Source organism: Nesoenas mayeri (assembly GCF_963082525.1).
Source record: "Nesoenas mayeri genome assembly, chromosome: Z".
Classification (NCBI taxonomy): Eukaryota; Metazoa; Chordata; class Aves; order Columbiformes; family Columbidae; genus Nesoenas; species Nesoenas mayeri.
Window position 1 is genome coordinate 27,396,958 of NC_137542.1, and position 22,037 is coordinate 27,418,994.

Sequence of the window (22,037 nt, forward strand, 5' to 3'; positions counted from 1 at the left end):
ATTCGTGCCATCCATGTGTGCTTGAAAGCATTTTAGGTGTCCACCCACACAAAAAAAACCCAAAAAAACTTGTTAAATCTGTGATCTGTCTCTCTTTATTTATAAAAGGTATAGCAAAATATTAATGAATTAAATTCATACAGTAGCTGTTCCTTTTTGGGAACTACATTTTATATAGCAGATGCCATTGTGTGTCGATCAGTATTGCAATCAAATGGCTCTCATAATCTTTTAGTAATTAATGAAAACCTTCCAATATCTTGTCCTATGTCAGAGAGTTGAGGTTCAGTAATTAGGATTCTGGAGGTAGAGATGATCTGGAGAAAAAGCAGTCCTATACAAGAATACACTAAAAATATTGAAGGCTTTTTAAGTATAAAGGAACTATTTAAAAACAGATGATCTCTCTAAAGTATTTGCAGCAACCTCTTCAGCTCTTCAACAGGCAGAAAATGAAACTCCCATTTCTTGGCCAGCTGTGAGAAACTGGATAGCTCAGACTTCAGTTTCCACTTTGACTGTGCCCTGAAATTCCACTTCTAGTATCTGCAGCCACTGGTTCTCTTGCCATTCAAATCCACGGAGGCAGTGGGCAGCCCAGTCATTCCCTGAAGCTTCTGGCGTGAGCTACGCACACGTTTCTTAGATCTAATCCAGTCTGGTCATTCAGGTGTTACGTACAGATAAATGCTTTTCAGCTTTAGCTGTATTTTAATTTAAGCAGGGATCATGCAGGGATCATCCTGGTTCCCTGTCAAGGTCTTCCAAAATCTTATTTTGATTATTTTTTAAAAAATCTTTGCTCATGCTTGCAGGGAATTGAGAACATTATCAAGAACATTACTGAGAACATTATCAAGCATTATCAACTGTATTTTCAGAAAAGGAAATAAAGATACAGAGTGGTGCCATTATTATCCCCAATGACAACCCAGACCATCACATTCTGGTCTGAGCTTGTTATAATTGCTTGCTCTGAATTTTAAGCATGAACTAGTATCAGATAAGCTTTCACTGCATGTATAAGATACAGCAGGACACTGGTCCTTTCTCCTCACTTAAGCACCAGTTAGTCTTCCATATATCAATCAGTTTCCCTTCTTGTAGTTCGTACATAGTAGTATTAATTCTCTGCAGCATTAAACGGTAACTATAGACAAAACATCAGAGAAGGGGACTGTGATATAAAAAGATTAATGTACCTAAACAAAAATATATTTACCTTTGTTATCTATCCTCATTATCTGTTTGATACTGGCTCACACAAACAAAAAATATATTTTTAAATACTAAAAAATCCTCTCTCAACTTCCTTCTCTCCTTGATCCTGCAGAAAAGTTACCACGGTTCACTTATAGCCAACAGTGACAACTGCAGCAGAACATCATGATGTTATTGAGGATAAGGAAAAGATTGAGAGATAATGTCTACAAAATGCATAGTGAACACAGCTGGCCATATCCTGAATTCTTTAGTCAACACACAGGTAACAATCTTGGGACACATCTTCTCTTCGCTCTTTACGTTCCACAGTCACTTTAAACAAGAGCAAATGCGTATGTGAAATCATTCTGAATCACCAGCATCTTTCATCTCTTCACTGATATCAAAGATTGCATATGGCATAAGGCAACAGTGAATCAAGCCTCAGCATCTTTACTGGGAGCTCTGCCTCAGAGAGTACTGGCACACACTGAAACAGAACTCATGGATCTTGTTGAGTACAAATAGCACCGAAGTACAGGTAAACAAATAAAATTTAAAACTTGAGATGTGCTCATGGCATTTCTTCCTATAAATTTGCTTATAGTGAAAGAAAAGGCTAAAATTAAACTTGTCCACATGTAAAAAACATGGTGTGCAAGAATATCTCTGAACCAATGAATTGTGTGTACACCTGTGGCAGCTGAGGTAGATTTTTTTCTCGTTCCAAATATGTTCCAGCATATACTTATTTAAGTTCTCAGCAACGCTAATCGAAGTTCTATCTTCAGTCTCTTTCAAGTCAGGCATTTTGGCTAACTGACTCAGGAAGTGCATTCTCTTCATCCCCAGGTTGCGCAGGCTTGCTGTTTCCTCTTAAGGTTAAAAACGAGTATCTCAATCCTCCTGCCATACTAAAGAAAAGAGAATAAACAGAGGTGTCAGAGATACCAAATGCTGCCCATACTATTTTATATGTACGTACCTTTACTTTCAGTGGACTAAAGAATGCCAGCTAGCACAGAGTGCCATCTCAGAAACTCACTCTGAGCAGACAAAGATCATAACTTGCTCCAACAGATTCATACAGATGTAACAGTTCATCAAAGCACAAAAAGTAACAACTCACAAGTTATAAATCATATTCAATGGGCACAACTCATTCAGTCAATGTTCTCACTTCCCACACTACTTGGCTTTTACTTGGTAGCCTCACAGCACAGAACTACGGCTCATAAAGAAAAAGAATGAACACAATCCCACGTAGTAAAACTGCAGGCGTGTTTCCAGAGTTAAGATCCTACCACAGTAAGATTCAATATCTGAAAACAAACATGAAAAGACATAACTAACTGTAATGAACTTTACATACTGAAGCACTTCTTCCTCAAGCTAGTAGTTTCAAAACTGCATCATGTAAGTTGGCCAAATCAAACAAAAGATAAAACTATATCTCACTGAGAAATTTTCAGCCTTAACAAATAAAAGCTATTCAAGTTCCACTCACCAAATATTTAGTCCTATGAAGTTTAACACGGAGAATATGTAATCTCCACCAATCAACATTCCAATGTAAGCAATGGATATATTCTGAAAGGAAACAAAAGCCATGCATTTATTCAAGTCAGTTTCCATCTCAAATAATATAAATGATATAACTTAATTTACTTTCCTAAGGAATTAGGTATACTCTGCTGCTGGCTGCTCTAAAATCAGCATTTAAATGAGTTTCACGGGATGACCCCTTATGGGTCATCTAACAGTAAAATAAAATAATAAAATCAATATGCCTTCTAAATGCATGCAATGCACTGAGAGTGACTTTCTGGGGAAAAGAATAAGAAAGAAAATAAAAAATAAAATTAGCTATTTGATATTAGTTAAAATGCAGCTATAGCAACGTACTGAAAATGTACTTCATCTTTGGAAGGCTCATTTCAAATCCCATTTCTTAAAAGCAGGGGTTTGGTTCTCAAGCATAAAAAGCATGCTTTGAAGTTACAATAAAAGCTCTTTATTATTGCTTTAAAATGGTTACCTCCTTATTTTGACAACTAAACGTGCATTGAAAGCACTTTGCTTCGAAGTTCAAGGTAGGCACAGTTTAAAGTTAAAGGTTCTACCTCTCACCCCACCCCCATCCAGTTCTCAGAAAATTGTCCCCTACAGACAGAAGGAAAGCTAGAGAACTGTATGATCATTTTACCAACACTTTCTTGGTTTCAAATGTTTTAGCAGCTAGCCTGGATAATGACATCATTTCTACCAGTTTCTACTGGGGACTACTGCATCATAAAGTGCTTCTCAACTTTAAAGCTGTTCAAAATGTCTCAAAGACTATTATTGCTCAGAAAAGAGAAACAGCATTGCTCTGTCTTAATGATTCAGTGCAGACATATAAAATCTAAAAGCATGCTTTCAGGGCCACAAAATGAAAACAACTAGATTAATCTTGCCAGCTTTCAAAAGAAAACCATAGAAAGAGAAGTGCCATCTTCTCTTAGTGCATTTTGTTATGTTGGAGCATTGTTTTCCTCAGTCATCTATGCAAGGGAGCACTCTGAGGACTGTTACTCCTGTGTCTAAATCAGCTTGGATTCTGATAGCTGTTTGGCCAATAACCATAACCTGGTACAAGTTTTATATTTTGCTAAAACTCTTACATCTTACAGCTCCACACTTCTTTCCAAACTGCCCTACAAAAAGGTACTTGGGCAGTCAGTGATGTTCCCAGCTCAGATATGCTGGCCTCATCAACACAAAGGAAGCTGCAGTGGTTTTAAATTAAACTGGGTTAGAGAAAACAGACTGTGAGGACACCAAGTTCAGTTTTTATGACACGCATGTTTTGGTTTTGACTGACCATATACAAACCAAAATTAAGTAGTCCATTCAGCTAGAATATAGTTCTCACACAGAGGCTGAAGCAGTTAACCATAAAGCAATACAGTCCCCACTACAGCATAGCCATTATTCTGTATCTAGGAGTTCCCCATTAATCATCAAGCAATGGAAATTAGTTCAGCCCAAAGTGAAAGCAGGTTAGTCTGTATCAGTTTGCAATGGACATGCAACAGGCCACCTTGAAAACCTCACAGTAACCTCGTAAAGAACAGAAGCAGGTGACAGTACCTGACAAAACATGACAAAATGTACATCTTTTATAGTGGTTGAAGCTTCTCTTGTGGTGAATATAAAAATAAATCAATACTCACGTTGCTTTCTAGAGCACACCTGAGCTTCAATGGAAGAAAATAGGGTCACTCTGTAGTGTGACCCTGTTTGGCACAAGCACTTGATTGGTATTAGCACTCATTTTGAGTTTCTAGCTGAAAGTATAATCAGGATCGCTGCTAAGTCAATGCTCTTCCCTGTCTATTTGAACATTCTTATCTCTCTCTTCTGTTCCATAACTCACCTTGATGGCACCAACTACTGTCGTTGTGAGCGCAGAATTGTAATGACTGCATAGGACAGTAGAATACATCAAGAGAAACCTAAATAAAGGAGAAAATTTTATAAATTCCTCCCGGGGAGCTCAGAAGTTTAGCAACACTCTGAAATGTTCAACATTTTCTGGATCAGTATTTTGCCAGTCCCACCTGGTCCAAACCCTAAAAGAAATATTCTGTGGATCTGAATTTTAAGTTAAGGATATGCATATAGAGAGTGCTCAAGACACATGTTAAAATGTGTGGCTTGAGCTGTAGTAGGGTCATCTCTAGCCTCTGAGCTTCTTAAATGTCAGTACTGAAGTCAGTTGGACCCCTTAGTAGGTGCCACGTGGAAGAGAAGAACAGGATCCAACTAATTTTTCTATTCTTCCTTTGACTCTGTTGTTCCAACAGGAACAAAGCACTGTTCCATTATTTTTGAGTCTCCCATACTTTTCCAGGTACTTTAAGGAAAAAACTCATTGAAACAGTTCCTATACTGAAGGGCTTACATTCTATTAACTGCATAGAGTAAATTAGATAATCAGAAGAGACAGTCAGCAGAGAGACACTGAGTACAGAAAGCAAAAAGCTAATGTCATGTTGTTGACCACTGTATGTGTGAGGTCAACAACATCAACAGTACTGAAACAGTTATTTATACTATTAGAAATAATTAAAAGATAGACAGAAGCCTCAAAGGAAAATATATTTTCTTTGAATTTTAACATAACTTATCAGCAAGTCTTACATTTGACATTTGCGATTTGAAACACTGCCATTAAAATGTCTTACTTGATTGCTCTGTGTTCTTACCCCAAAAAGCAGGAAAGAATAAACTGAAAGACAAATAAAAAATTTGTCCAGTGCTGGAAATGTGTTGCCTAGTAAAATAAAAAAAAAAAAAGAGAGAACAAGAATGATGTGCCATATAATCAGCTGTAAACACATACAAAATGTAGTTAATATGAAAATGTGTGAAATCACAAAATATATTTGATTTGTATTATAATTACAAAACATTATATTACTACTGAAAATATTTTTATGCATTTAACTTCAGAGACAACAAGACGACAGCACCCATGATACACAGGCACATTCTTGTAACATATACAGCAGTGCAGATATAAAAATGCATACTGCAAGCAAAAAACACAAATACAACACAGATGAATTGTGGGTTTATATTTATTAGTACAGATACCAACACCGTGATTAATATTGTGTAATAGATAGTGTTTATATAAGACAGACAAATAAATAAATAAACTCCTTGAAATCTATTTCATACCATAGATTCATTCATGAACAGCTTTTAAGGTCCAAGTCTGCATTTTTGAGCTCCAAAGTACATTAAATAAACATTACTAAGGCCTCTTATCAATGAAGATCAATGAAAAGGCTAAATCATCACTTTGAAGTCTGCTCCTTAGTGACATGCAGCAAACACACAGTGCCACACAACAGTCACAAAGAAACATGTCAAAGATTATTTTCCATCTCTAGTAACTCTAAGATATGCTTCATTTTAACCAGATTAAAGTCACCTGTATCAGCACAAAACCCAGCAAATGCTGAACACATCCCTGAGGAACAGGATCAAGGCTGTTAGTCCATGCTGAGCGGTGGCTACCTGAGCCTCCACCACCTGAGGTAATAGATTAGAGGCAGCCCTGCCCTGCTATAATTGTGCTGGTGTGCAACAACAAACTGCAAAGCATTTCAGGGAGACCTTCTGGGGCCTCCTGTCTCTGCCACTGCATCACGCTTTCCTGTCCTCTGTCAGCCAGCTGGTTGAAGAAGAAGTGGGACACTCATAAACTGCAGTCATGACAAGATCTACATCTGCAAGATGTGGTAGCTACCACTCCAGAACTAGCTAAAGGAGCAGAAGCAATCTCCCTAGCACATAGGCATCGTGCTGATATTTTGCCTGGCAAAAAGTCTGTGATAGATCAAGGCAAAAAGCTCTGCTAGGCTAAAAGCTCTTCTAGGCTAAAAGCAAGCCAACTTTTGCGGCCTTGAAATTGGCTACACACAGGTGTTATCTGCAACGATTTGTTGGATTTTCATTAGTATTCTTCCATTTTTTCCTTTTTTATCCTGTGATTTAATCTCTATGCATCACATTGATGCTAGTTATCCACATCATTTAATAGGACTTTTAATACTAAGTGACCAAGCCATTACTTATGCACAACAGGCACTATGCAATTTCTCTGTTGTTTATGTATTCTTTTCAGGTAATTGAGCATTAAATTGTTTGTGCCAAATCAACATGTGGGCACAATGCACTCCTTATTTTTGCCATGGAATAAACCTAACAACAAGGCAAACTTCCCTGACCGTTTCTCCCAAAATGCCTCCAGCCCTGCCTTTGGGAAAGCAGCTGAAATCTTACAGCCATACAAACTTGGCTCCCACTAAATTTGCCAACAAGGGCATCAGCTGTATTTTCCTAAACTAGCAAAAGGTCAAGCTAGATTGACGTCACAGGAGAGATTTCATACTCAGAGAAGATCTAAATCCACCATTTTTCAGGGAATGACAATTTTTGCCCTTAAAGCAGAGTTGTAAGAACACAATGACAGAACTATGTGAGTCCAGGACACAACATAAAACAAAGAACATTGAAATGATTTATGATACTCCCAAGCTCTGCAACAATTTTCAGTGGCAAATCTTAAACATTTCCAGAAAGGAATACGAGTCTCTAGACTCATTTTATTGGTAAGAAAAAGGCAACTCAGCAAGTCTGTGAGAGAGCCAGAAAAGCAATACAAACCGCCTGGTCTGATACTTTGCGTGCCAGGACATACTGCCTAGGGTACTACCCCATATTATGATTAGCTATAGAGAGTCAAGCTGTTGTTCTATGAGAATGTAAAATGTAGGTTACAAAACCAGACTGAGACTAAACAGAAATCTGTTCTGTGCATCACAATGAGAGGAAGACTGGAAATATTCTGGTTTCTGTATTTGCAATCTCGTTTTAGAGCATGTCTCAAGTCACACAGTGCAGCTGGGTTCCCAATTGCTCCAGCTGTGAGTCCTCAGTCACACATTAATTCTTAAAAAAAAGATTCATATAAGGGCTATCACACAAATCCAGCTTCTCTTTAAGGTGAATAATTACAGGTTTTAGCCTGTGAAGGGAAAAGTCCAATCCACACATTTCAAATACTAATCAATAGCACGGAAGTAGGATTACCTCTCTAAAAACAAGCAAAAAAAACTAATCCACACCCCCCCATGAAAAATATGAACAAAATATGGTTATCAGTCTGAGAAAGGCAATACTGCTTCTTACCTGCTGAAAGTCTCCAGTAGAAAAGCTAATAATAACTGTTGGTACCACCATGAAACAAGCATTATAGAAAAGGACACCATATTTTCCCAACTCCTGTGAAAAATGAAACATGGTGTTTAGAATTACAAGCCATTTGGGAGCAAAACACTAAATATTACTCTGGCAATCCTTCTGACACTATTGTCAATGAGCAAACAAAACATGATACACCCCGATTTAAAATACAAGCTTGTAACTGTTGGATTCACTGTTCAGTTATGAGGTGAGTTTCCACATCAGTCACCTTGTCCGTATGCTCAGCAGAATATTACTGCTCTGCTCTACCTTCAAAAGTTTCTATACAACACTAGCTAGTCAGAAACTTCCTCAAGGAAATGGTCCGGAACTGCTTTATGTTAGACTCCACGTAAGTCTCTGCCTGGACAGGGGATTACCTATTCCACCTATGACAAATCAACCACGAAAGCATAGGGCAGGGTGGCTCCCTGGGGCCAGCATAACAGGCAAATTAATGAAGCTTGGCTCCTAAATGCAACATCTCTATCACTGGTAACTGATGTAACTTCAAGCAATTTGAGGGATGCCACATATCCTGTTGGTTAATTTGCTTGACACAAAAGCAGAAGATTTGGGAAATGAAAAAGCAGCCTTCCCTTCCTCCAGATTCAGCCATGCTACTGGGCAAATCTCTCCATCTTATCTCTTGCTTTAAAATGAAACTCCATATTTTGCAGAAAAAATTGAGGCTCTTAAGTGCTGCTCATAAAAAACTACAGAGTCTGGATTAGATGTGATTCCTGAGATTATTAAAAAATACGTATTTCCACCAAAGTCAGTGACAAAACCTCTACCCAGCATCTCCAAGACTGGCCTTTGCTATGGCTTGATAGATTTTCATGGCACTTAATCTTACATAGCCAAAAAGGTATCAGTTGTTATGGTTATTCACTCAAACTGGACAGGGGAGAGGCTGAGGGAGCTGGGCTTGTTTAGTCTGGAGAAGAGGAGGCTTAGAGGTGACCTCATCACTCTCTATAACTACCTGAAGGGAAGTTATAGCCAGGTGGGGATTGGTCTCTTCTCCCAGGCAGTCAGCAATAGGACAAGGGGGCATGGGCTTAAACTCTGCCAGAGGAAATTTAGGCTGGATATTAAGAAGAAATTCTTTACAGAGAGAGTGGTCAGGCATTGGAACGGCCTACCCAGGGAGGTGGTGGACTTGCCGTCCCTGGAGTTTTTTAAAGTGAGGTTGGACATGGCACTTAGTGCCATGATCTAGTAAACGGACTAGAGTTAGACCAAGGGCTGGACTCGATGATCTCTGAGGTCTTTTCCAACCCAGTTGATTCTGTGATTCTGTGATTCTGTGTGATTCTGAGCTCTGTTCCTACCCAGCAGTTTATTTTACATAAACCTCACTTAAAGTGTGTTCCTAGTCAAAGAACAAATATATATGATATATATATATATATAGTTTACAGATAAACAACTTGCTTTTGGTTTGGATTTTTTTTTTTTTTTTTTTTTTTTTTTCCCAAAGCAATGTTTCAAAGCCACTACAAACTTTGTGTAAAAGACTTGGGAGAAAAAATACACTGTTCATCTAAGCCTGGCCTGAGATACTAATAAGTTTTTCCCAAGCTGTTCTGTATTATGGATGCATATATCAGCTGAAATTTGAAAGCAAATGAACCTATATGTTAGTTCATAACTTTATGTGCATGAAGTCATATAATAAGTAACTCACTGTTACCGTATTGTCACCATGTTAAGTTCAAACTAATCACCTCACAGTTACCTTTGGATCCATTTTCTGCTTTATGTAAACTCCATTTGCTGCTGTGAAGATATCATTTAGCAATACAAAGGTGTAGCCCTCCAGATTAAAAGACAGATCAGACCTGGGAAAGAAATATTATATTGTAAATAAGAAAACAGTATATGATTAATTGCACTACCTTGTTTACCTGAAAAAGTATCATAAATGAGGAAATGCAAATCCTGACAACTCCAGCAAGTCACAGGTTTTGCTTTAAGCCTTCTTTGTAAGTCAAGGTACTTTACATTTCTCCAGCCACTGGACCATCACAAATGAGTCACTTCAGAAGTGGCAGGAAATTATCAGTTTTCATTCTGTGAAAAATTCCATCTGTCTCAATCCTGACAACCTGTCCAATTATTACTGAATATACTCATCTATTCCTGTTAACACACAAAGTAGCTAGGGAATAAAGTCTGACTACTTGTTTTTACAGTCAGGTCAGACATATTGTCATCCTTTCTGTTTTGACTTGTGACCTCATAGATATAGGGTAATTCTTGTAACAGGACATGGCTCTATCCGAGCCACATCACATGGAAATTATTTACCTTTGTACACAGGAAAGCCAAGAAACAAAAAATAACATTATATTTCCAGTTAAGAAAAGGAATATTCAAACAGAATGAAAATAGAGAGTAGTATACAAGTGCTTTGTAAACTTAGCCTCACACTAGAATTTGTTCACAGTGATTAAAAAAAAATAGATACTGCCTAATACAAAACAATATTTGACAACCAAAAGACCAGCCTTTCTATCCAGAACAAGAATATGTTTTTGTAAGATTATTAAAACACACTGATTAAAAGCACCATTCTCCATAGAGTTTTAACTTGCTTTATTTGTGATCCTGCAAACATGGCAAACTGGGGAGGGTGGCAAAGGGAAGAAGCACCAAAATACTTTCAGCTGGAGTTAAATTTTTCCCTTTGTGTTCCTGCACCTCCCAATGATGTCAGTAGAGAGATCTTCCACATCAACTTGATCCAGAGTAACCGTTCTCAACCTAGGTTTACGTGGCACTTAACAAATAAAGAAATATCCTGCTGTCCCTCCTCTTATAACATGACTTCATATAACAAATTAAAACCTTACCCAGCTGCTATAAAAGCCCCAAGAACGATGGCAAATACGCTGACTATAATACTCAGTGGATATCGTTTCCTGTAAACAAAAATTAGACAGTTCATACTTTCATTATTTGAAGAAGAGATTAAATGGCTGTCTGCCTGAAACGTTTCAAAACAGTTAGTAATCACAGAATATTTAACATGAGGACACAGTCTTGATACCCTTAAGGAAGACATGTGATTGACCCTGTGCCACACTGTCAGATCTTGGCCCTGAGAACAGAAATTGAAAAAGCACTATGAGCACTCTGCTACTAGATAATTTTAAAAGTAAAGATTACAGGTAATTGAAGAAACAGTACTGGAACAAACTGTAATTTACTGTGTATTAGTACTCATAATGGACATATTTCAGTGTCTTCAAGCAATCCAATAAAGGAAAACCACTACATATCTCTCATGCAGTTTTTCATCTCACCTTTATTGGGAAAGATGCTGTACAACAAACTATCTGGGCTATTTTCCAAATAGATACTTATTTTGAAGTCAAAATGAAACCTTGTACTTGAAGGGGAAGCATGAAAGCTTCCGTTATCTTTGCTATGTCTACATAAGCACTGCCACAGAGTAAAACTAGTCTGCTTCTCAAACCTGTATTACTTTATTTAGAAATGTCTTAAAAACTTCTTTTTGCTCCATACCGCAACATGCCTTACAGGCGTTGCCCTAGTCATTCTCTCAGGCTAGCCCCCAGCTCTGAGCTGGCCTGTGAGAAAAGATCCATCAGAACAAAATGTACATTGCTCTTGGAGAAATCCTGCATGTCAAAGGAGCACAGCTGTGGACCGCTGTCCCAGCAACAAAGCTGTGTGCAGTCTCCCGATATGATAGGCTTTGATCATAATGACTCGCACATTGACTGCTTTTCAAATCCTGAGGTAGGCCAGCATAGACTCTCTGGAGTCTTTTCATCTTCAGCCCTTAGGAAATACACTGTCACTGTGGCAGCATACAGGAATACAACATTCTGCTTTTAATCTTCCCTTAGGTTAGGGTGCTGCTTGCACTAGTACACCACATTGCTTAGTCCAGCTAAGAACAGATGACAACCTCACAGACTCACATTTTCCTCACTTGCTTGTGGGAATTCTCAGGCTAACAGGAGAAGACAGCAAGTTCTGCTTTCCCTGTGAGAATTTACAACTAGAAAAGAATCCTGGAGCATCCCCAAATATGACTCACATTGATCAACTGCTGCTTTAGCCAAAAGGAGATGACAGTCTCCTTTAAGGCTCTTCAAGAAGCTTTTCCCCTGACCATCACTCTCATGTTGCCTGGGTTCAGCTTCAGCAAGCTGCTTTTCCCCTTGTGACCTCACCTTATCCAAGCAAGATATCTGGGTAGAACCATGATAGCGACAAAGTATGACCTATTTATATTCTGGTTCTTCAAGTCATTACAACTGAAACTAGTGATCCCAAGCTGCAATAGCATACACTTCTTAATTTCCCATTAAAAATAACAGAGGCATCTATAACTGAGGTGCATTTCTGATCTAACAGCACACTGACAGATACCATTTTGCTTCGTTAAACTGGTATGTTTTTAGACTTAGGATCTGTCTGTTTGAAGCACTTTGTAGCTGAGGGGCCTCCGAGACGTGACACAAACCACAACCGCTAAAAGAAGTGTCTAAGTTGTGCTCTGCTTACCTGATTCCTGTGCAACAGTCAAGAGAATGAGCTGTGTAAGTAAGAGCAAGCTGATTTTTTTTCCCTCAATTCACTCGAGTGCATGCATCAATGTCTTCAAAAAAAGCTACATGAAACCACTTTACTTGCTCTTTTCTATTTGTCAGTAAAAAGCATTAATTCAATATTCTGGTGAGATGCCACAATTTGACATGATCTAAATCAATTTGATATGATCTAAAATAAAGGTATCTTAAATGAAAAAAAAAAAAAAAGAATCACCCAAGTATGATGATTTCCAGCAGTAAAGTAAGTGGAATGGTAAACTTCCTGAGCACTGTAAACATCGGCAAACTGTCAAAAAAAAAAAAAATCCAAGCACAGCATCAGATTAACAGTATTTTTATGTTCTAATTCTTATCTAATTTTACTAACCAGAAGATGAAACCAGTATCCAGCAATAACCAACCAAAACAAAATCCCAGCCACTTAGCATACATTAAAAAAAGTCAGTCTGGAACTAGATGCTGATTAGATAACCAAATCATTGAAAAATAACATGATTTGCCAGTTTGTAAAACAATGCAACTGGCTACCTTCTAAAGAGTGAAATGGAATACAAAAGCTATTTTCTATCTAGCAGAGCCCCCATCAAATAATTCTTCTGTGGAATTCATGGGCATGGTAAGTAAAATGATTTCTGTTGTAAACTTAGAGGCCTGTATCTCAAAACATATAACAGAAATAAAATACAAAGGAAATATGCTTATTAAACAAACTGCACTTCCAGAAAAGCAAATTAAATCCACAAGAAAAAAAAAGATAACATAAAAGAAACATGAAAGTTGGGACCAGCTGCAACTACCAGCGGATACTTTTTAACAACATATTGTTGGTCTATGCAAAGCGATGCAGTTGGAAAACTTTTTAATTAATTTGAGAAAAACTTCTGTCTGACACTTAGGAAATCTGACAGCAAAGCCATATTGACCAATTAATTGTCTGTTTAAGATAACTATTAGCAACTGCATTAACAAGTGTCACAAATCCTAATACAGAGCTTAATCACTTTAAAATAGAAATTTTGAAGGTATGCATAGGACTATCTAAACCTTACTGAGAACCCAAACATGGTGGAAAATGCCATAATATAAACAAATGCCACATAATGTAACAAAATGCAATGTAACAAAATTTAATGGTAGAAACATGGTAGCCGTTCTTCCTTTTCTGCAAGAAAAATCAGTTATGAAAAGTAAACCTGAAGAGGTATGTCAGCCATAGGAGGAGGAGATGGTGCACTTGTGTTTAAAATGACCTACTAAACTTTATTTTAAAATTACAGTTAGGGAAATTGGAAAGAAGAACCCATGGATAAAACTTTTACAGGACTGAAACTACTTCCATATTCACAATGGCTGCACAGTCACTGCAGTGGAGCAACTTCTGAATGCACACAACAAAGAGTTGCACAATCAGGCGCCTGATATGTTGCTAGTCAGAGAAAATTAATTCTATAAATAAAAAGAAATATAAAAGAATTAAAACTAATACATTTTCTCTCCTAGTGTCTGTATCAAAGTTACTGAAATGCTGAAAAGCTGCAAAATTCTCTGCTTCAGTTTAGCTTACTACCAAATCCTCAGGAGTCTGTAATAACATACAAGAAACCACCGCAATGGTAGTGCTGCCACCATCCCCACCACTACACAGCAGTTTCTCCATCTCTTTGTGTGTCCTAAATAAGCTGCATGGCCACGGTGGCACATTTTTTTTCCTTATTCTTCCTCCTTTAAAAACATCTTTCTTACAGCCCTCAAACTCTCTGGTTAAGACACACAGGAAAAGCTGGATGCTTGGGTGTGTGGGGAAAGTGAAAGCACTTTCATTGTCACAGAAGAGCATCGCGATTTTCTGTCAGTACAGGCCCAGCTATGCCCCCCTTAAAATAAGTATACAACTTGTAGACAGATCAAACATTTCGGTAAGAATTTCAAAAAAATATCAGGGGGTTTAGACAGACAATCAGACATCATGTGCATTTCAGTCTCCACAAAATGCTTTTTCTTCAGTGTTTACTTTTTACCCCCATAAAAGGGTAAAACCCGAACAGTCTACTTATAAATTCCATTTACTGTACCTGAGTTTGCTGGTACTTGATAATCCACTTATGTGGTTTCCAACGTAAATCAGAGGCAGAGGAAACAACTGTGATAAAATTAAAAGTGCAAGTCGGATTATTATGTTTTGAAGCATTGTGGAGAAACTTTACACGACAGAATTTGATAACTATAATATCAGACATACCTTTAGCAAGAAAGAGGGTTTTTAAGGAAAAAAATGTAACTGCTGCAAACTGATCTGCAGCTTTCATTCATGTCACCATTCATAACCACAGCTTCACTGATTTCATTAGAAGAGCAGCAATCTAGTGCGTCTGAGACTCAGGCTCCATTTACAGTAAATGTTAATCAGTGTTATTTTAATTACTGTAATCCTCAGATTAATACCCATTCTGACATTTTAATTTTAGGTATAAAAGTAATGTTAATAGCTAAACAAGCAAGAGAATAGCCTGAATAAAAGAATGAATAAACTCTTAAGTATGCTGTGCTTCTCTAGGTACTCCATATCTATTAGTAGGCCTGGAAGATACAAAATTTTAGATCTACCAAACAAATTATGCTACACATGACACTAGAAAAAAAGATAAGTACTGAGGGGTAAATTAAACTTCACTATTTCCAGCTTCTGGCATAGCAAGACTGACTTGCACAGTAACATATGGGCCCTAGCACAACACAGAGAAACAATAACAGAACTTCAGAGCCTTAAGAAAAGGTACAAGAAGTCAGGGGTCCCTACGTGACATTCAGTTGCAGCTCAAAGCCGTTCTCCTCCCACTACAGAAAAGTTGCAGAAGATTAAAAACAGCCACAGTAATCAATGGGGACAAAGGTGGTGTGTACATCTAGTCCCAGTCACCATCAGCCAAGCGGAGCTGAAATGGCAGGAAGACAAAACAGATCCTCTGTCCCAGCAAATGCGGCAGCTGCTGCTGTGCCTACACATGCTGCAGGAGACACTGTGTTTGTTGGAGGCGATGCCCTCTCAAAGCATTGTGTGCTGGAAAAGCATATGGAGATGTCAGCTGCTTTTTATCTATGCTACAAATTCTGCCTTCCTTTTACAGCAAAGAGGAGAGAGTACAGAAGTTAACTAAGGTTAACTTTTAAGTGAAAGTAGTAGTAAAAGTAAACAGGACTGTAAGTAACAATATTCACCCTGTCAACATAAGTTTGCAAAAAATTCTGTAAAACACATTCTCTTCTGCATATTTTTATTTAGAAAAAAACCCCAACAAACTGGTTTACTTCACAGGATGGAAACAAAGCTGACAAAACATTCTCTTTCCTCTGAAATTTGTCTATTGTAAAGACAAAATTACAACATCCAGCACAACATCAGAGATCTGTGAAACAATGACTCAAAAAGGGTCAAGAACTCCAAAGCTTTGTCATTAAAATAAGCATTTTGCTACTTTAAAACTACAGCTGAAAGTACCAAGGACCTAAACCAGTCCAGGAGTGAAAAGCAACTATAATCCTACTGTCAATGAAAGCAAGAGCTGTCAAAAGGATAAAGTGTCGGTCAAAGGATGCTTTAAAAATAAATCAACAATGTGCAATCCAGCTGATTCACTGTGACTAGTCAAATCCAGCACTACAAGCAATACGCAAGTCCTGGATGCTGCAGTGCTGACTGCTCCAGCATACCCAGAAGCACCTTCCAAAGGATAGACATTATTAGGAAAAAAAAAGAGTATCTTTTTAATGCCCTTGTACTGATGTTAAGGTGAAGGCAACAACAGAGAAGGAGAGTAGCTGGACTGGAGGAGACAGAGGGAAGAAACTTCTCAAGGTCTCAGCAAGTTGTTTATACGGGGAACTCAAACCTACCCACTGTGAAACCCTCTTCATTCACATTTGGGAAAACATTAGGATTGTTCTTCTTATAATCAATGGTACAGATATTCCTACAGAATTTCTAAATGCCAGTGATTTCAACATGCATTAGGAATACACAGTATTCACCAAAGGCTGTGAGATCTTCATAGTAAACCTCAGATTGACAGTAAGAAGATTCTGCAACGAAGATGGTGGCCTGAAAAGCTGTGATATCTGAGCCCTGCAGCAGAGCTGGAAGCTCGCTCTATATTCCTGAGCAAACACTGACCAACACCCTGCAACAAGACATAAATACACAGACTCACACACCAAAGTGAAGCTCCAGCAACCCTGTGCATAGATGCAGAAATCTAAAAGGATCAGTGCTGCAGTCATTTCAGGTGCTAGTTCCCAGTCCAAGATACAGATCCTGTCCTATTTTCTCTGTCCTGCGAGACCATATAGACTTACGGTCTGCATGATGCAGCTAGCCCCTACCTACAGTGTTTACAGCAGGCATTATTTTAGCCCCTCCTAAGGAACATAAATCTTACATTTGGAGTAAACTGGGTTTGGGTTTTTTTCTATCACATACTCTCTTTCTGTTATTTTACCACATGTCCATTCAAACTCCTAAGCAGCCTTTCTCCCTTCATGCTGTGATCACAATCCTTTCTTAAACACATATCTCCCATTGATCCCCGAAGGAGCTGTACACATCCAGAAAAACACCAGGAATCTGAAAGAGATCATCCAGCTGTATGAAGGTACAGCACCCTTTCCCATGTACTGTGTAATAACATTCTGCCAGATTTCTCTGCAACAAAAGGCCAGAATATTGCAGTGAAACTGAAATGATCAAATCCCATACTAAATGAAACAAAGATAATCACATTTGACAAAAAAATGCAAAATTTTTGCTGTTTTGTATCTAGTCTCCGTAAGAAAGACTGCCACTATAAGAGGTAACATTTTCCTATCAATATCAGGACCTACGTAACCCTTACCTTCACAGGTATACTTTTGTCAAAATCGGGGAAGTGAACAATCTTATTTAATTTTGACACATACAAGATAAGTACGGTGGCTGCCATCTAAACAAAAAGAAAAAACAAGAAGTAATCTAAGAGCAAAACTGTACGTATGAAAAAACTGCTTCAAAGACAAAATCTTCATGTGCATTTAATAAATGCTATGTATTACACATTTCTTTGAAGAACAACACATCACGCAATGAATAAACTGGAATAACTTTATTCTTATCAATTTTGTTTGCTACTTATTTAAAAGTACAATATAGACACATGTTTTACTAGTTTGAGAAAATTAGTGGCACCCAGTGAAACAATGAGTGCTGAGAAGGAGCTGAGAAAATAGAACAGGACATGGTACCAGAATAATCATGGTATTTCCATGCAGAGTGTTGTTTAATCTGTGCAATCACTCCCACAGCTTTTTTGGTAATGTGACATGAGGATTGTGCATTCATCAGTCCATTGACAACACAAGGAAGAAATAACAAAGATACAGACCAAATGAAAAATATCTGAGCAGTCATACGTAATAAAAGTTAATGTTGGCCCCAGGAAGGAAAAAAGTTAAAATTTTCCTTATATAAAAATACAGTAATTGTCTACATAGAAGATGAGGTGGAATCATGTCTGCAGACTGAAGCATTATACGATATTACATGCACTTTACAAAGTGCTCAGGTAAATCCTGGAAGGGTCAACAAAAAAATGGAAATGCCATTGAGTCTTATGCTTTGCAAATAAAGCCATGTCATTACCCTTAACATGAATTATTGCCACATTTTCTAGTCTTTGACTTCCACTGAAACATGATGTGTAGTTCCTTGAGCAGTCTGGATATGTGACTCTCCTTCTCTCTCACACAGCAAAGACTTTACAAGAGATTTGAGACTCTTCAGCACGAAATGGCAGAGAAGTCTGACTTGTGGTAACCTCTTTCCATCTCTTCCTCACTACCCGCGTTAGCTTGTAACTTTGGCAGAAAAAAAATCCTCTATTTTAAATGAATTTACCCAAACATTTGCCTCGAGGCTCCATCTTTCCCAGTCATCCCTCTGAAAAATCACACATTCTTCTTCATGAACCATGTACACAAACATTTGAACTTTGGTTTTACCATGGTGCCTATTAGCAATAACAATAAAATACATTTCTGCTGCAGTAGTGTAAATTGCCCACAGGCAAATATGGCAACAAAGAACCAAAGTTGTGTCGTAGTCCTACTGGAAAACTGCTGGGAAAGGGGGGAGAGATTTTTGAGTATAAACACCGCTTATCTAAAAAGAGAGGCAATGTCTCTGCATGTAATCCACAAATGCTCAAGGATTCTCACACGACCTATGCACTTGCTAGAACAAATCTTGAAAGTTTTGAAGGCCAGATCTCTTAATTACTGAAGTCTGTAAGGGGAAATAAATTCTATTTTCAGCCCTTTATATGACTCCTCCCATGAAACAGTTTTGACTTCTGTTGAAATTTCCTTGACCTTACTAAAATAAATCACTTTTCCTTACAGTGTATCTAATCTAGAAGACAAGCAATGCAGTATAACAGAGATCTCCCTCCTAAAATATACCTCTATGCTAACTTTAGTTTAACTTACAAAATAATGAGTGCATTTAGTATGCTTTACTACATTATTTATTTAATGTGAACATACCTGTCCGATTCCAAGAAACATTGGTGATGGGAAGCTGAAAAGCACAAACAGATATTGAATATTGCGAAAATTAAAAGAAAAAAAAAAAGAAAAATATTAGTTTAAAATTAGAACTAAAGTCAAGAACTGGACATGCGGATGACTGGCCTGTCTTTCAAACAGGCTCAGGAACTGCTGCACTTTCTGGAGTCCTAAGATTTTATTTCTGCAGCAAAACACAAGCTGCATACAAATAATATAGCATATGCACAGTTGATCAGTTCTAAAGTGCTAATTGTTTTGGGTATCTTTGTAAGTGAAGGTAACAGAGAGAACTATAACGCTACATAATTTTTTTAAGTGGTCTCACATATAGACTATACATCCTCAGAGGGTATAGAAGTTAAATCTCTTGCACTTGCCCTAACTTGGAAGCTTATCTACATGGCCCAAACACACTAGCAACACTTTTTTGTGAAAATAAAGTACCTAGGTAAATGTTGTAGAAACATCTATTGTCTGCTAAATTTCTACCATACCTGTTCTGTCAAATTTAGCTGAAAGCATGAATACTTGAATACTAAGAGAACAGAAACTTTAGCACAACACCTGAAGAAGCTGAGCATCTCAATTTTCCCCCTAAATCTACATCAAGTTAAAACCGAGAAACATGTGGCAGTAACTGCAAATTCTCTGTAAGTATATTGAAATATAAGCAAAGAAGTTATTTAGAGTGGATGGCTGCTTTATGCCACAACCAGCAGTGTCTGGAGCCTCTCTGCTCAAAAGCCTCAGGTATCAAGGAGCACCCTGAAGGTCAGAGCTCTTGTTGCCTCCAAGGAGTCACGCAGCATTTTTCTGGACTGCACTGTCAGGAACAGTTATGCACAAACCTGCATCCAGGCAATCTAAATAAAAGCCATTTCATTCTCTGTGCACAACTGCACTAACAAATGCCTAAGCGAGGTCCACACTCTCAACAAGCTTTGTAACTTTCCATTATAAAGACTAGTTGAGGTTGTGGCTGTTTATCACAGAAGCCACCAGGAACCGCTATACTACTATTTGGCTGCTGAGAAACGTGCTCAAATGAGCCGCCCTGGGACGGGAACACAGTGTTAGCAAAATAAATGCTCTAAATTGCAGCAGAAAGGCCATAAGGACACTGGAGTCATAACAAAGAAAATGAGTTAGGAGCATCTGGTAGCAAAATGATTCTGGGAAACAAGAGTTGGTTTGGTTTTTGGGGGTGAGGGGGGCAGGGGGAGGGAAAAGCGAAAGAAACATGACTCCCATTTATAATCATGTGATGCTTAAACTGTGTTTTGGTTTGTACAATATGGAGGCTTCACTTGTCTGTACTACACAGATTTCTCCAGGCATTTTTGATTTGTAAAGCCCTAAACATACCCAGTAATGCTGTAAGCTCTTTATACAAAATTCAGGCTTACTGATGTGCCTGCTGTCCTTGAGTATCTTTCACGGATGCACTAGATGTATGCCAGTGACTTATAGGGAGCTGCAGATTTTATTAACAGGATGAAAACAACTATAAAATAAAATCTCAACTTGTCTCATGTATCATTTCTGGGAGATGTTATATACAGGTGCTACTTGTTTAAACAGCATTGAACATGAGAAAACAACAGCAAGTGTTTCTTTTTTTCTTTTGTTTTGTTGCGTTTTTTCACTTTAGTGTTTCTAGTTCATAATGAGCTAGAACAGCATAACCAGAGCAAACCTTGGAAGTAAAGAATATTAATGGTGAGATCACAGCTACAGCACAATGATTCCACATGAGATGCCCCATGAAGTTGCAGAGGTGGTGTCTTCATGATTAAGAGACTTTTAAGAGACTTTCTAAGGGCTCATGTTTCGTTTTTGGCTACCTCAGAAAATAAAGGCGCTCTCAGGAAGGTAAGAAGATGGTTTGGTGGGAACAGTTAGGAGAAACACTGCTTCCCTGAAGGGTCTGAACCAGTGTGACGAGCAAAACACCAGTTTTGACACCAGGGATATCGAATGGCCTGGCAGGGAAAGCCCGTCGTGCCGCACCGCGGTGAGGCGCGAGTGGGACCTGCTGGGCATAAACGGGCGTGAAACTGGAGAAACCGCCCCGGCCTCGGCACGTTCACCATCTCCGCGGCTCCAGGGGCTGTCCCGGTGTGCCAGGTGGACAGCCCCGGCACCCGAGCTGCCCCAACAACCCGGGGTTACGCCGGCGCTTCCCCGACAGGCGGTGCGGCCCCGCTCCGCTTCGGGAGGGCGGTACAACCTCCGCTCGCCGGCCCGAGGGACGGCTGGGCCGGGACAGGCCCCACCGCTGCCCGGCGGCTCCTCCTCCGCAACCTGCGGCCCTCACCTGTAGGCGCTGAGCACGGCCTTGTTGACCAGCACGATGAGGAAGGAGCACGTCCCGTAGAAGAGGGCGGAGAGCACCCTGGGCAGCGCCGAGTGCGCGGCAGCGCCCGCCGCCTCCCCCGCGGCCTGCCCAGCGCTCATGGCGGCGCGGAGCTGCGGCGGCAGCGGGCAGGGCCCCACCTCGGCCTGCACGAGTACGACCGGACGGGCCGCCGCTCCTCCCCGGCCCGGCCCGGCCCGGCTCGGCCCCGAACGGCGGCGGCCGCAGGGCGCCCCCTGGCGCTGCGCGGAGCCGGGCCGTGGCGGTTCGGGCCCGGCCCGAGGGGAAGGACCTCGGGGTAAGAGCGATCTCAGTGCGGCGGGCTGCCGCCTCCGGGACCTGGGGCGCCGCGCCGGCAGAGCAGGCCCCGAGGCCCTCCGGTACCTTACGCCGCCATCCGGCACCGGCTGGCTTCGTTTTTAGTGCAGCCCTATGAGAAAGAGTTGAGCGTCTACCGGCGCTCCCCTCCGGGAAGGGACGGCCCCGAA

The 22,037-nt window shown here is 39.5% G+C and overlaps 1 protein-coding gene across 1 annotated transcript; it reads right to left on the reverse strand.

Annotated features, from left to right (window-relative positions):
- Positions 1–1,777: 1,777 nt before the first annotated feature.
- SLC35D2 (solute carrier family 35 member D2) lies at positions 1,778–21,725 on the reverse strand. The gene is made up of 12 exons (XM_080362096.1): positions 21,511–21,725; positions 19,170–19,203; positions 17,486–17,572; positions 14,672–14,739; positions 12,814–12,885; positions 10,866–10,934; positions 9,749–9,851; positions 7,951–8,043; positions 5,454–5,521; positions 4,622–4,700; positions 2,711–2,793; positions 1,778–2,117 (listed from the first exon to the last, which is right to left on the reverse strand). The coding sequence occupies exons 1-12, from the start codon at positions 21,648–21,650 to the stop codon at positions 2,006–2,008; spliced, it is 1,008 nt and encodes a 335-aa protein (XP_080218222.1). The 5' UTR covers positions 21,651–21,725; the 3' UTR covers positions 1,778–2,005.
- Positions 21,726–22,037: the final 312 nt, after the last annotated feature.